The 17,033-nt window shown below is 37.7% G+C and overlaps 1 protein-coding gene across 4 annotated transcripts in view; it reads left to right on the top strand.

The window, feature by feature from the left end:
* LOC109062653 (active breakpoint cluster region-related protein) overlaps nucleotides 1-17,033 on the top strand; it is a 174,215-nt gene that overhangs the window by 100,427 nt on the left and 56,755 nt on the right. For 3 of the 4 annotated variants that reach the window (XM_042724845.1, XM_042724846.1, XM_042724847.1), the window contains 8 exons: nucleotides 938-998; nucleotides 6,617-6,669; nucleotides 6,986-7,126; nucleotides 8,815-8,936; nucleotides 11,253-11,421; nucleotides 13,492-13,614; nucleotides 13,834-13,909; nucleotides 14,410-14,514. In XM_042724845.1, coding sequence (XP_042580779.1) covers nucleotides 938-998; nucleotides 6,617-6,669; nucleotides 6,986-7,126; nucleotides 8,815-8,936; nucleotides 11,253-11,421; nucleotides 13,492-13,614; nucleotides 13,834-13,909; nucleotides 14,410-14,514 — 850 coding nt within the window. Of the gene's footprint in view, nucleotides 1-937; nucleotides 999-1,276; nucleotides 1,446-6,616; nucleotides 6,670-6,985; nucleotides 7,127-8,814; nucleotides 8,937-11,252; nucleotides 11,422-13,491; nucleotides 13,615-13,833; nucleotides 13,910-14,409; nucleotides 14,515-17,033 lie in introns of those variants that run through there. The other variant, XM_042724848.1, reaches the window with a different exon arrangement.

Below are 17,033 nucleotides of genomic sequence, written 5' to 3'. Positions count from 1 at the left end.
CATTTACTCAACTGATTTGTTCAAAAATGTAGATTCATTTAGTAATGAAACCACAGTGTATTCCTTGGAGATGAAGATGGTTCTACTGTTAATTAGTTTGTAACCATTTAAGTTGACAAATAGATCAAAACAGACAATATTTGTAATATATAATCTAAAATAAGTAAATAAGTCTAAAATAAGTAACTTAATATTAACTGTTGTATGAAATTGACATTATATGTGGAGTTGCGCAGATATTCAGGAAAATTGCTCCATATCTTAAATTTTGAAGGCATTTTTATTCATTTTCGTGGCATCCCCATTAATTTACGAATTTGGCATCAAGAAAGCATGTTTTTGAATGCTAACTTTTTAAGAAGAATTAATTCATTCATACATTCTAAAATCAACATCGAGGTTGCAAAACATGATTTTTTTTTTTTTTTACAGCATCAAGCTCTTTAAAACATTCAGATATCCATTATATACATATAACCCCAAACTATTAAAATGCTCACATCTTTTTCTGCATCTGCGTCGTATTTTAATGCCTCAGACCTCATTTGGAAGATGATTAAATGGGTAAAAATCTTACACTGGAACCACCCAGCCATATCTTAACCCCCCATATCATCTGGGGTGGACCCTTTTGACCTTGCAACACCCTAGCAACCACATAGGAATTGACTAAAACTTCTCAGGACATCTTAGAAACCACATAGCAACGTTATTGCAAGTTATTTACATCACTTAATGTAAATCTAGTTATAATCATCAGCTTGGTGCAATTTCTCACACACACATACACAAGAAGCCTTCTCCATCACATTTCTCTTCATTATTCCATTCAGGAAGTATTTGTCACATTCTGCTGCCTGAGCCAGGCATGAGCTCTGTATATGTGTGTGTGCTTGTGTCTGTGTATATTTATAGTGGGCATCTTCTCTTTTGACAGAATCTGAAAGTTAAAGGTCCTAAAGAATCCAAGGACTGCACCACATCTGCTACCATGGAGGGTAAGAGCATATCTATTGATCAGTGGTGGGTGTGACATGCATGAGCGATCTGCATTTATAGAGCGGTAGAATGTGTGTTGATGTGTTAATTGATGGTTCGTTGAGAGAGTGGATGGTTATGTTTGAACGAGTGAACTGCGAGCAGTGTCTCTTTAAGAATGAGTTCAGCTCTACATCTCCCTACTTGTGTATGCAGCATCCACAACTCAAATGTGTGTGAGTGTGAGGAAGAGTGCGTGCTTGCTCATTCTGAGTGTTTTGGAGAGCAGGAGAGCATGAGTCTCTCTCTCTCTCACTCTCTCTCTCTGTCTTGGTGGTGTTTGTGAGGGACGGATAAAAGGGGGTGCAGAATGAGAAGGAAGTAGTGAGAGAGCAGTCTGCAGGATCAGTGGAAGTTTGTCATGGAGGTTCTGCTGGTTCTCCGGCTGTGTTGTAACTGCACCTATGGTAACTATATCGCATTTTAAGGCTTTGATAGTCTGGATAACTTTCAATTTGTGATTGTTGTGCAGATTGGTTTAAGAAATGATTTTCTGTCTGTGGTTTTGAACCATTCTAGAGCTTAGTTCTGCTGGTAAACAGGTTTGCTCTCATTTCAGTGCAGTTGTCTGTAATTGTGCATGTCTGATATTTCAATGCAGTTGTAAGACCTCAAGCATAATGGCACTTATAAAACAGATAATTCTGATTCTGCTTCTAATTGGTCATTACAGAATTCCAGCCGTGCTAAATATGCAATATAGTAACAACACTTTTACTTAGCTATTGTTCACCATATACTGTAGTGTCAGTTATAAATCTTAGATGACATGTCATGGACTAAATTTTCAGATGGAGGATGATGTGATATATAAGCTTCAAATAATGTCTTATGAAAATTTATGTCTTCAATTTTTCATTTGTTGTTCCTGATAATGACCTTTAGCCATGACTGTATTCATAACATTTTTTCTCATAACTTATTACTTAAATATGCACAAGACAGTGCTCTGGCAAAGTGTCTGATGGATAGGAATGTGTAAAATCCATAAGGAAACATTTGAATGGGTTTGAAACCAAGTGGGTATACAGTAAAATTTAAAGGGATAGTTCACCCAAAAATGAAAATTTGATGTCGCTTAGCCCCAGGGCATCCAAGATGTAGGGGACTTTGTTTCTTCAGTAGAACACAAATTATGATTTTAAACTCCATCCGTTGCAGTCTCTCAGCCGTATAATGCATGGCAATGGTAACAAAATCTATGAGAGTAAAAAAAAACAAACAAAACCAAATTAAACCCTGCAGCTTGTGACGATACATTGATGTGTAAAGACACAAAACGATCCGTCTGTGCAAGAAACTGAACAGTATTTATATAGTTTTTTTACCTTTGATTCACGCAATGTCCGAACTGTTAGAACTCTTGTGAACGCGCATTCAAAGCAGCAGGCGCCTGAGGCATCTTCTTCTTCTTCTTGCTTTATGGTGGATCGCAGACTTATAAGTGCATTACCGCCACCCTTCTCTCAAATGGACCATTGACACTCTATCTTGTTTTATGGACATGCATTCATGTGTATTTGTATGCATTAGCTCTCTTAAAGTTCCTCTTTCCATAGACAGATGATAGACAGATAAAGACAGACTTCAAAGTGCACAAGTGACATAAACAGGAGAGAGGAATAACAATTTGGAAAGATAGGAACAAGCACTGAAGAATTGATCAGTAATCTCCTGTGCACTCTCTCTCATGCAATCAGATTTTTAGCTACCAAATTATAGCCAATCAGATGTAATCAACCCCCTCAAGAGTTGAGCCAAGTCTGTGTCAGAGTGTAAACAAGTGATGAAATGGAGCAAATGAAACCCATGAAATTGTGAGAAGTGTGACACTAAACGAATACACACTGTTGTAAACGGAAAGATTTGTGGCATACAGTATGAGACATCAACAAAAATTAGGTTTTGTTTTGTTTTTGCTTTGCTTTGCTTTGTTTTTTGTTTTGTCTTATTTTATTTTATTTTTTTTTTTTTGAGACATAGAGAATGTTTTGGAGAATGCAGCAAGTTTGCAATCCTTCTAATTAATAAAATATCATGGCCATAATAGACAGTTAAAGATTGTTACAGTTTTCCCTGCAGTCAGCTAGTAGAGTATGTCTATATGAGCTAATGTCAACTCTCATTTTCGGAGTCCATATATTAAGTTTGCTTATGCTTTACATGCCTCTAATGTCTTCTGCCACTGAGTGAAACCTGCTTTGTCCAATCATATCACAGAGTACAGTATGTCCCATCCAACACCAGATCTCGGTTCTTCTCTGTCAGGCCCTAGCTGATGTGACAGAATTCCTCAAGCACTTTTTTTGTGTAGCAAAGCATAAGAACTGACTAATATTTGCCTTGTGTGAGCATGACTCAGACGGTGTCAGCCCACAGCAATTTTTAGAATATTTGGTTTCCTCTTCCAAAGCTAGTTAGACTCATAACAGTGACATTTAGATTAAATCATCTCCTAATGACACTCAAATCACAGTGCTTTGTAATTATATACATGTGGGTGTATTGAGAAAATATGGAAAATACTGTAGAAAGATGTTTTATGGAGTTAAACGTTTGAGATCTGACTCAGAAGCTAATCCAAATGTATTTTCAGTTCCCTCATTTATGACAGTTGCATATGAATTGAAACCGTATTTTTCGTTGAAGAGATGCTTGTTTATACTTTAAACAGTGTATTTTAATGCATATAATACTGCATGTGAGAATTATTGTCATTGCTGTCATTATGGAAAGTGCTTGTAATATGTATATAAGTGTGTAATCTGTCATCTATTATAGACAAAGATTGAAAGTGACCCAATTTGATGATTAAACACACAATGCTGTCCCACTTGATCTTGACAACTGTCCCAATACAAAGACACAAATACAAAAACATACAGATGTCTACAGTACCTACTGTAATCACTCCATCACTTGCTGCTCTGTTTCTTTCATATTCTCGAATATTACTCTGGTCCCTTTCCTCTCAGTCCAGCAGGATGAATGTATGGGAAATCAGTAGTTCTATTGATCGAGAAGGGTTTATTCTTTGACTGACTGTGTGAAGGGCATCTTGAACTCAAATTAGTATGCAAGTGTCTGTGCTGAGATGTGCTTCAAGGTTGTGATTGGATGTCACAATCTAAAGCGACTGTCCTGGGCTGCATCTCTCAAAAGCATTGTTAGTCGGAGTAGCTCATAGAGAGCACTGGTGTCAATGCTTTTGGGAAATGAAGAACTGATTGGTTCCCTTCCAGATCCAATCAGCTGGGATTGGTTAGGATTTGTGAGGTAGAATGAGCTAAAATCCACTGACTAGGGACTAGAATAGAAACTGCATATCACCAATGCCATTAAAACAGTTACAGTAACCATTAATTTAGTAAAACTTCCATCACAACACTTGCACCCACTTAACAAGACTGTAGCAACCACAAAGAACACTGTAGCGTCTGCCTAACAAGCACCAGGACAATGACCCTGAACAGCATAACCCATAGTAACCACCTACCAATACCCTAGCAATGACCGTGAACACCATAATCCATAGTAAACACCTAGCAATGCCTTCGCAACCTCCAAACATACCATAACCCATAGCAACCACCTAGCAATGCCCTAGCAACCAGTTAGCACACTGTAACAACCACACAGAACAACCTAGCAACTGCCTAGTGATCACTCAGAACACTATAATCCATAGCAACCACTTAGAACTCCATAACGCATAACTCCATAACTAAACAACTGCCTGGCATTGACCTAGCAACCAACCAACACCATAGTGACCACAAAGAACATCTTAGCAACTTCCTAGTGACCATCCTTAACACTGTATTCCATAGCAACCGCCTAGCAGTGCTCTAGCAACTACAAATAACACACTAGCATTATTCTAAAAACCACCCAGGAAAATGCAAAATGCTTACACTCATTCAGAAGATCAAACAACCGCAGCACCATTCCAACCACCCCAACATTGTGGTGACATGTTTTGCACAGACAAGCAAAATTCCACGGATTTTGCCCCAAAACCAAAAAAGAAAATGCTGATGAAGCCATTTGAAGGCTAATGATAATGAACACTGGCATGAGAGAGACAATACTGATTACTGCTTTTTTGTCTTAATTGATAAATGACGCTGTACTAGTTCAGCTCACTTCTCTGTTCTGCTCCTCAATCCTTTCTTTCTCTCTACTCTCTCTCTCTACTGTAATCCATCAGTCTTGCAGAGGCTCGTGGGAAATATGCCCTGTCAGAGAGCTCCACTCTGTTGCGATGTGATTCTGTAATTAGATGAATTGAGCGTGAGTAAGAAGGGACTGCTGGGAATCGTTGTCCATTAGAGTGAAAGACAGCAGGATCACCATAGGACCCATCATAACTCTGTCAGACGATGAAGATGTGAACGTGCAGAATTCTCCCACTAGTACTGTCAAAGAAATGAGAGACAAAGCTCTTTCCTGAACATTGCTCACAAGTCTGTGTGTGTCAGTGTACTTTTCAACATTTGTGTGTAGCAGTGCTCCTTGTGTGTACTGGTACTTCTTGGAAAACAGTAGTCCTACCTTGATAAGCTGCAAGCAGAAGCAGAATAACTTTTTGAATGATTTTTTACAGATGACTTTAAAAGAGCTTGTGCATTTATATGGAAGAACGCAGAATTTTATCATCTGTTGGTGTGAACTCTTATGTCTTTATAGTTATCTATCATTGGTGTGAACAGGTGTTTAAAATTGCACTTTTACTACATAGATGAATTTTGATATAGGCAAAAATCCAATATCGTGCATCCCTAATTCTTTTCATTGCATCGTATTGCATCAAATCACATTGTGTTGAATCGAATCAAATCTAAATCAGATGTCACTGCATCGTAATAATGTGAATTGTATTACATCGCATCGGTAGCTGCTTCATATGTATCTTTAATGTATCATATTGTTGGCTCTGCATTGAGATTCGTAACGCATTGTCCTTAGTTATGGAGATGCACATCTCTAATAGTTAGTAGTTTACCTCTAGCAGCTATTGAATTCAAAAGCCTTGCACATTTAAAGAAATTAGCTTACTTCTGCATTGCAAAATGAGGTGGATAAATGGAACAGAATAGCAGGAGTTTGGTCGAGGGTATATGGTATGAGGTATTCATATCCCACTGCAGTGTTCAGAATCACAGATGTGGCTAGAGGGAGGGCATGATACTGTGAGCTGACAGATATGCGTTTCCTTCTCTCTCAATCTGTCAGCTTATTGAGAGTGTGTGGATTTACAGAGAGTAGAACTAAAGACATAAACTGAGTCTCCTCTCAGTGTTTGCCTTCATTTGTCCTGGAAGCTCATGTTTGTGAAGTGCTCAGAGATGATGCTATTATCCATAGTGTCTGGCTGCTCAGTCAGCTGTGTAATAGAGTTTGGGAAAGGGTATTTCTTCATTTTTTTTTCTCTCTCTTTGGGTTTGTTTGGAGCATTTGTAAGATTGGAAATATGAGTGTTTTTTTTAGTTAGGATCTTATACATCTTACTGTATAAAAGGATATATCATGACTGATGATGACTCTATAAATAATTCTTTAATGTTTGTCTTTGCAGCTCTCCTCTACAAGCCTATTGACCGTGTTACTCGCAGCACTCTAGTTTTGCATGTGAGTTTCTCTTTCTAAAAATGTATACGTCTATTGATTGCATGTAGTCAGGTTTAAAACTGTAAGGTCACCTTTACTAAGGCAAATTCACATGCTATTATGTTTGTACTCTATTTGTACAGTATGAGTCTTAAAATTTAACCAAGTTAATCAAACTCAATAGAGTTTGTCAATAATAATAAAAAAAATAAACCACTTGATTTGTTAACTTGAAAGATTTAAGTGACAGTTGGACTGTCACTTAAAGAATAAACATACTGTAAATCTCAGATATGTTATTTGTTTGTTTTATTTATTTATTTTTACTTTTTTTCAGGACTTGTTGAAACACACTCCTAAGGATCATCCAGACTTCCCTCTGCTTCAGGATGCTCTGAGAATATCCCAGAACTTCCTGTCCAGCATCAATGAAGAGATCGACCCGCGCAGGACTGCCGTGACCACACCGAAGGGAGAGGTGTGTGACTCTGTGTGTTTATGTGACCGACAGAGAAAGAGGATACAATATACCGAGTTTTACAATTCTCTACTGAGTATGCAAAATTATAGAATGAGGCATTTGTAAGGCGGGTGAGGTGTCAGTCCGTTTATAAGTGTGTTTTCACACCTACTTTATTAATAGCTTTTAAATTTGGCAGCTGGTATGTGAACTTAGTTTCAGTTTGAGGCATTTATGTTGCACTCGTTCCCACTGCACCAGATGCACTTGTACCTACAGCAAAACCATCAGTCCAAGACCACCTCAGTTGAGTCTTAATTTATTAAAAGAATCAAATTTTGTTTTCTATTACCTGAATATTGAATTAATCAAATAAATAATCAACAGATTAATCAATTATGAGCTGCGATCATTCAGGGGTGCGTTTTGTGCTTTATCAGTGCTGTCATGAATTCGCATACCACTGTGTGATTTTCATTTTTTCAACATGACATTGACTATATACAGTACATTCTCCCAAGGTGAAAATCCTTCAGTGGACAAGTATTTCACCCAATGAAAATACATGAGCAGCACTCCCCATTAAACACCAGGGCATTTAATGAGGTTATCCCCCAGGTGTTAAACAGGGCAGATGTGACAGTTTTTCATGAACTTGTACACTTTTTGCCTAGAAGGGTCAGAGCAGAATATTTAAAATGATGGAGGAAATACTAGAATATTATATATTTGTTGAATTAAATCTAGGGTGTACTCATTTCCGCAAGCCTTAATTTAATTTAATTGTAGTCATTTATGCTGTGCACTGTATGTATTTATGGGGGGAAAAAAGATATAGATTGAGTTGCATGTTAGCTTGCTTTTTGCTGAAGTCCACCTCATACTAACAGGAAACTATTCATATAACCACAGGTGGAGGGCTGTAGTTGTAACCAGATAGCTTTGTAATGCTATTAGCTAATGTTCACTGAAACTGTAGTTTTGGGAAACACTGAATCGTTTAACTATATTGGTAACAATGGAACTTGTTCCCATTGACAAAGGATGCTTGCATGAAATGCATCTCTTAAAAATAAAAAATAAGACAAAAAGATGATCCAATCAGATTCAACTTTAATTTAAATTAATGTTTTCTTTTTTTGGCCAATGAATCAAGCTCAACATGAAAGTGTAAGGAGGCAGATAAAGCGTTTGTAAGCATTGTAAGCCACCTGCTTTGAGTGTTAGCCACATTATTAGCACTGTATTATTTACGATATTACACAGTGTATGTAGTATTAACATTATCACCAATAACAGTATTTTGCCACACTCATCCCTGTAATAATTTACTTAACAAACTACAGGTCGGAAAATATGTTTATTTTCAACCTTAGATTCTTGAAATTCTCTTTTGTTTATCATTTATGTTGGTTTTCTATCATGAGTTCCAATCTCTGTCTGTGCTGTTTGATGAGCTCATCATCCACATGGGAGTATGAGTGGATCAACTGTATTTATGTATTAACGTATCTCACTTTTCTTCATCACACTTATTTAAAATAAATATTTGATGTTTGAGTGTCAGCACTTTTTTATGATCAGGCTGTACAGTGTCAGTGATGAGTGATGGCATCCCTCGGTTTTCCAAAAGCGCACATGTTCTGTGTGCCTCTGCTATGATGAGTCCACAGGAAGTAACGGTGGGTGTTTCGTGTCTCTGGCAGGTTCGTCAGCTGGTGAAGGATGGCTTCCTGGTGGAGGTGTCGGAGGGGACGCGTAAACTCCGTCATGTCTTCCTCTTCACAGACCTTCTGCTCTGTGCCAAGATGAAAAAGACCGCAGTTGGGTATGAACATGGACACTCACACACAAACTCACTTTCTCTCTCATTTTATGTTTTACCCACTCATGCATACAGCACGCTAAAGGCCACTGTGTGTTTGGTGCCAGTAGATGAAGTGTTTTGATTTACAAAGGTGCGACCTCATTTGTCACTCTGTTGTTGTCGTGGTTACAATGCCAAAGCAGCGTAATATTGATTGATAGCTGCTGTTATCCTGATGCAGCTCTGTGTTTCTTTATCTAAAGCTCTCCTAGAAGAATAACACACATAATGTGTATACTAAACACCAGTCTTCTTAATTTACTTATTGTAATCTACTCTGGGACATTTAATTTTGGCTTTTATCCTCAACACTGACAGAGACTGTAAAGTATTCAGCATCTTAATCAGACTGAATTAGGCAGAAGATGATTTTAATTGGTTGTTATGCATGGTGATGAGCAGATTATATTTTGCTGCAAAGCCATGCTGGGCATCATGATAATTTCATAATAAGAGCGCATTATCAAGCATTTAGAATGTGGAAACACATTCTGATCCCTGAAACATATGTGCGAGTGTGTATGTGTACTCTACATAATAGAAAGTGCTTAGATTAATTAGTTCCATCAGTCTCCACATAGGCATTTCCTGTCAGGACAGGAAGAGAAAGACATCACGAGGCATGTGCTTTTGTGTATGTGAGCAGGAGCAAATTGTACACTTAAAGGGGTCATGTGATGTTGCTGAAAAGAAAATTATTTGGTGTATTTGGTGTAATGAAATGTGTTTATGCAGTTTTTCAAGGATGAAAAAACACACATACTGTACATTATTGTTTCTCCTCTATGCCCCGCCTTTCTGAAACACATCGTTTTTTACAAATCTCATCGGTCTGAAAAGCTAAGTGCGCTCTGATTGGTCAGCTATCCAGTGCTTTGTGATTGGCCGAATGCCTCAAACATGTGACGGAAATGTTATGCCCCTTGTCATACTGTGATGGGTGTCCAGGTCAGAAAACCGGTGCTACAACACAAAAATAATAAAACCCATTACAAATGAGCCATTTGTTGCATCCAGTGGGGAAATAATTATGGATTATAATGACTTATACTTTGTTTTTATGTGTTGCGTTGCATTGCACCACGTAAACATAAAACCGTGTCTGCATTTTTGATTAGAGAAACAACAAACAACAAGCCCTACTCTATACCAGCGGTTCTCAATTCCGCCCCCCAGCTCTGCATATTTTGCATGTCTCTCTTTGTTAACACACCTGATTCAGATAATCAGCTCATTAGAAGTGAGCTTCGTGCATGAACTGTTCCCATTGAAATGGTCCCTACACAGTGTTCATTGCTCCCTGCTCCCTGAGCAGGGGAAATCTGTTGAAGTTTACTTCACTTAGGAACATTCATTCACGAATTTGCGCTGCGCAACGTCTTCACACACGGACAAGTGTGACATCATATACCTCTCTAAATAAATACAATTTAAATTCACGTCTCACACACTTCAATGCAATTTGAATGGAACATATATGTTCGCTTCAAACTCATCATAGCGGAATATCCTGTGATGTCCACTTCGCAGGGCACTTGCGTTCGAATAGAACAAACATCTGAAGCCATAAGAGAAACATACAAAATGTGCAGAGCAGGGGGGCGCGAGGACTGGAATTGAGAACCACTGCTAAAAACTTGTGTTTGAATCATCAGTGGCAAATAATCCTTTACATATGTAGACTACTTACAGACGGTGAGTCAGAACAGCTGGCATTGTAGTCTTCTCTCCCAGAATCAGGAAACAGTCCTCCATAAAATGCGTTGCACACATCTAAAAATTTGGGATGAACTGTTCTGGAACAGTCTTGTAAATACAACTTAACCACTGATTTCTAGTCGTGTCCTCTTTTGGAAGGCCAAACAAAGTATTTTCGCTTTCACAACTAAACACACAGCGTCTCAACAGAGAGAATCAAAAGTTACACCTTCTTTCTTTGCATGAACATTTTAGCGGCGTTATGCAAATCTTCCCACATCGTGATGTACACTGCGTGGGGGCATGTTAGAATGAGCCGTTTTAGGAGGGCGTGGTTGAGTCTTAACTTTTATAAAGAATATCTCTTTGGGTTTGAGACTTTAGTCTTTGCAACTTTAGGGATCTTATCTATTCACAAACAGCTTGTAACACTCCAAAGAGAAAGGAAAATGCAATGAAATCGCATCATATGACCCCTTTAATGGACTCAAATCATATACTTAATATATAAATATACTATGGTTGTCAATTTAAAACATGCTCCTATTTGACATTTAAACATTTCTCTGTGTTTTTCAGGAAACATCAGCAGTATGAATGTAAATGGTACATCCCGCTGGCTGATCTGAGCTTCCAGACTCTGGATGACTCTGATTCTCTCCCTCACGTGCAGACGCTCCCTGAGCATGAGATCGAGGAGATGAAGATCAAGATCTCCATCATCAAAAGCGATATCCAGAAAGAGAAGGTACAGTTTTGCTTACATTAATTTTATATATATATACAAATACACAAACTTTCTATTTTAAATAAATACTGTTTCTTTTAAACTTTTTATTTATCAAAGAATCCTGAAAAAAGTATCACAGGTCCCAAAAAATATTAAGCAGCACAGTTGTTTCCAACACTGATTATAAATCAGCATATTAGAATGATTTCTAAAGGATCATGTGACACTAAAGACTGGAGTATTGATGCTAATAATAATATAGATTTGCTTCACATGAATCAACAATATTTTAAAGTATATTAAAATATAAATCTCTTATTTTAAATTGCAATAATATTTCACAAAATTACTTTTTTTTCTCTGTTTTTGATCAAATAGATGCAGCCTTGATGAGCATAGGAAAAACATTTAAAAAACATTAAAAATCTTATTGATACACACACACACACACACACACACACACAAACCCACAAACATGCAGTGATGCCATGAAAAAAAACATTCTTTGTATCCTAACAAACTTTTTAGACAACAGTGCTTAAAATAACATTTTTTTCTTAGTTTAAATATCATTTAAAAAATCTAAAGAGCCTCTATCTATCACAAGGAACTATGAGGTTCTTCACCTAATTATCTGTCTTTTTCAATCTCAAGTCATGCCAGACTCTGAAGCATTGCTTTGTAGACCTCTGTTTGGAATTAGGGAGAAAGTGGATTTTGTGGTTTGTTTACTGATGTTTGGCATTGCTGAAGTAGGTCAGAGTATCTTAGACCGCCCGCTTCCATTGTTCAGCCAAGGTCAGCACAGGACAGCTAGGCAGTGCCTCACACGCAGAGGAAAGGTGACACCTCAAATCTCAGCTTTGGTAACGTGAGTGACTTCGCTGCATGAGCGGGTTTGTTTGTGCTAGCTGACACTGAGAGAATCGAAGTTCCCCTCTGAGAGCACTCGCTCCTGGGATTGTCAGGGTGTCTCTTCTGGGAGTTCCTTCTGCTCAGAGCGATTACTGCACCAGAGTCATGTAGCCCATTCCATTGTGTCACAATATAATCTAACATTGACACACACACTAATGGACAGAGCAGTGGGGCTCTGGAGTCTTTAATTAGCTGCGGAGGCCTGATAACATCATTTCCAGTAAAGCTCATACACACAATGAGAGGAGGACAGCATCGACTCTAATGCAAACTCTCACAGACACGCAAGCATAAAGACACAATTTCCTTTGAATTGACTTCACAAACAAACATTTTGTACTGTTTTAAAATCATGGTTTTCAAAAAAATATTAGGTTGCACAACTGTTTTCAGTATTGATAATAATAAGCAATGTTTCTTCATCATCAAATCAGCATATTAGAATGATTTCTGAAGGATCATGTGACACTGAAGACTGAAGTATTGGATGCTGAAAAGTCAGCGATGACATCACACAAATAAATTACATTTTAAAATAAATTAAAGTACAACATTTATTAAATATGTAAATTATATTTGATTGTTTTAAAATATTATTTTTGCTTTTGCTTTTTTTTTTTAAATCAGATACATGTAACATTGGTATGCATAAGTGATTTCTTATATATATATCTCCTCAGTTTGTCACGCTTGGCTGTTCCATTACATTTTGGCCTGGTTTTGTTAAATAAATAATGACACTGTGTGATATAGCATGTGTTGTTGTTCATCTGAGGTTTTATTTTCAAAATTCTAAGACCTGCCAGGACCAGATGATTTTTTTATTATGTCCTGATATGGAAAACCATGGAATAGAAACATTTCTAGACTTTTGGACACTACTGTACATTGGCATAGAATCAGCTGGGGGATTTCAATTTGCAATTTTGCTCTGTGGAGCTCTTGGTTTCTTCATTAACTCTGAGAGGAATACGAGAGAATGAGAAGCAAAGAGAGGGCTAATGAGAGCAGGAAGTTGCTCTGATTGAAATGCAGCTTGCTGATTACAGTCATGCTGGCTGCTGTGTGTGTTAGTATCCGAGAAACACATGCTGACAGATGTCTCAGGCATATTTTGCCTGTAAGCACATTTTTAAAGCATTAATATCAGATTGATTTGTGTGTGAACAGAAAGCACAGAAGGGTCAGAGTCGTAATGTGGATCGTCTCAGGAAGAAGATGAACGAGCAGGAGTCGTGTCTGCTGTTACACTCCCCCACCATCCCATTCCGCATCCACAACAAACACGGCAAGGTACTGCATCGCACAAGCATCTGATTTACTGTGCTGTGTGGGGAGGCTAGCGTGATGTTTATTTGACATGATCTCTCAGATATCTTGCTAGGTTGGATGTTACATTAAATATTTTGCAGTGAAATTACATGTTTCTGCTGTTTATAGCGTTCCAGTAGAGGGAGCTATTGTTTTTCTTGAGCTCACTTTCTCTCTTTGTCTCTCTCTCTCTCTCTCCAGAGCTACCTGTTCCTGCTGTCCTCAGATTATGAGAGGTCAGAATGGAGGGAGAGCATTCAGAAACTGCAGAAGAAAGGTAAGACGTCTTGTTCTATTAAAACATCAGTTTATTATTCATTACAGTATCACATCATCAGTGCAAAATGACACTGTCCTTAATTCCTGATTTGGCCCCACTACCTCTCCTGTACTGCTCTCTAAGGTCCACTAGCTATGGGGTCCACTAGGGGGCATCAGCAAACTTAGCAAAAGGGCAGCAAGATGGTTTATTTATAATAATTAAAAAAAGTTATATTCAAAATGTATATCCTAATATTATAGTAAACTCTAACTATTTATTTATTTAGATTTCATTTATTTTATTTCCGTTTTAGTGTTTATTGAGTTTGTTTATTTCCAGTTAGTAATTTTGGTGATTCATGTGTTTTTTTACATAATGTTTTTATTTAATTTTTTTGTTGAAGCTTTATTTTTAGAAATGTTTTTAATAGTTTTAATTCATGATAATAACCTTGATGTGTAGAGCTCACTGTGTGTGTGTGTGTGTGTGTGTGTTTGTTTGTGTGTGTGTTTCAGACTTGCAGGCCTGTGTGTTGAGTTCAGTAGAGCTACAAGTGTTGACCGGCTCCTGCTTCAAACTCCGAACTGTCCACAACATTCCCGTCACCAGCAACAAAGATGGTAAGAGACAAACAGCTCTCTGCTCTCTGATTCAGTGCTTAGAAGCTTCATCTACAGATGGAGGGATCAAATGCAAATACTATCTGAATAAGAACTTACAGTAGAGAAGAGTAGGGTTAAATGTGTCGGTGATATCAATTTTCAGTTGTACAGATGTCCAGAAAGTAAGTTACATTTAGAAGAACTTCATTAAAACAGTACAGCTTATCCCTTGTTTCTTTCCCTTCTGTTTCCAGTTAAATTCCTTCAGCTCCCTATCACAATAGTTTTTATTTGTACTCAGTACTCACTACCCAAGTTTCTTTGTTCCTCCATTTCTCTTTCCATCACTTGGAAATTCAAATAGGTTTTTCAGAAATCTAGGTTACAGTCTGGTTTTACTCTACTGATAACCCATTCCATGTAGATGCTGCTTATATTTACTTCTGTGCAGAGCAGTGTTTCAGGACTTGGCTGTTTATTTTTGTGTGGACCCTGACATGTTTCAATTTGGATGACATTAAAGCCATCTGTCCATCACCTCCCACATGCAACCCCAGTCAGCAGAGCTGGAGTCGGTCACTATCAAAAGGGCAACACTCCCATAGTGCTGCTGCTGTACACACACTGCACACCTCTCCTGGTGAATTATGGGTGATTGGTGGTAGGTTCAGAAATATTATTGCATTTAGCCATTGTGCCATATGCCATAACATTATTATAGTGGGTTTCCTGTGATAAAATCACTTTAACACTCAACCTCAAGTCAATTTTATTTACTTAGCGCTTTTCACAATACAGAAGCTGCTTTACAGAAAATCATGATTTTAATATTTATAATAATGCTTAAGAATATCACCCAAAAGTGAACATTTACTAAAAATGTACTATTGTAAAATGTATTATTGACCCTAAACATTTGTTCATTGGAACAGATTTGGAGAAATTCAGCATTACATCACATGCTCACCAATGGATCCACTGCAGTGAATGGGTGCCGTCAGAATGAGAGCTGATAAAAAACATCACAATAATCCACAAGCAATCCATAGTCCATCAATTAACATCTTTTGAAGTGAAAAGCAATGTGTTTCTAATAAATGCATCCATTTCTTTAACTTCAAAACAGTCCTCTATCCATAGTATTGCTTTCTCCACTGAAAAAGTCATAGCATCTGAATCAGGAGAGAAATATGCACTGATCAAGCACTGTTTACACTCGAAAACAGTCCAAACAGTCCACAGCTCTAAACACATTTGTCAGTGGATTTTAAAGTAAGAGGACAACAGGTGATGGACTTTTACACTGGAGGAAATTGAATGTGGAATCATATTTTAGCCAGAAGTAAAATGTTATGTTGGATTTGTTTCTTACACACCGGTGTTTGTTTCACAAGACGTTACCTGATGGACTGGAGTCATGTGGATTACTTGTGGATTATTGTGATGTTTTTATCAGCTGTTTGGGATCTCAATCTGACGGCACCCATTCACTGCAGAGGACCCATGGCTGAGCAAGTGATGTAGAACTACATTTCTTCAAATCTGTTCTGACAAACAGACATTTTTCAACAATATAATAGTCAAGCAGTTGATATACGCTTCAAGCAGTCTTGTTGCTTTCAGTAAATAATAACATTATTTTTAATAATCGAACATATCACACTAAAAATGTATTCATTATTTTTGTTAGCATTGTTCTGACCAAACTGCAGCCTAAATTAATACATGTGTAAATAAAAACTGGATATGAAATATTGATTTGAGATGAGAATGCTGTACTCTAGAGAGCTTTGTAGTATACATGCTATAATTGTTACTGTATGTACTGGTGCCAATATTATTTAAAATAGTTAAATATTATGTAAAATAATTAATGTAACTTGATCTGCGGAAGCACATTGGATTTGAAGCATAATTTGAGTTCATATATAAATATCAGTTTTTTGAGCATGTATAAAGAGTGCTGCTGGCAGGTTGTATCCGGCCCAGGGGTCTTGAGTTTGACTTGTGTTGTAAGAAGTAGGTGTGTTTACTGTAAGTGACACACATAGAAAGACCCCCTCTGATCTTGCACTGAACCCCACAACATCCCTCCTGCTACGAAATTTAAGATGCCGAGAATGAGGTGAAATGAGGAGCAGCTGGTGGAGGAATGTAACCCCTGCCACATACCCTCACATACATCCCCCATGAACCCCATATACACACTCACACACTCACAAATACTCTCTTTCCTCTGGACACCAGCAGTCTGAGCTGACAAATCAGGGCTGTAAGGAGCGTTTGTCTTCATTATGACAGAAACAGTCTGACATTGAGAGCTCTCAGATGGAGGGGAACAGTAATTAAATGATGGTTGGCTGCTGTTTTGTGGTCATCGGTGAAGGCCCCTTCACGTGACTCACATCAGGGTTTAAGCATCAAGTGCCGCTTTGACCTCCACATGAAAAAGAATTGCAAATAGTGTTGTGGAAGGGTGATGTTGCAAGAAGAAGTGGAAATGTTTAAACATGTTTGAACTTGGAACAGAAAAAAGT

This window comes from Cyprinus carpio, chromosome B5 (genome assembly GCF_018340385.1).
Source record: "Cyprinus carpio isolate SPL01 chromosome B5, ASM1834038v1, whole genome shotgun sequence".
NCBI classification, from domain to species: domain Eukaryota; kingdom Metazoa; phylum Chordata; class Actinopteri; order Cypriniformes; family Cyprinidae; genus Cyprinus; species Cyprinus carpio.
The sequence above is the reverse complement of the archived record's forward strand: the minus strand, read 5'-3'. Positions and strand labels throughout refer to the sequence as shown.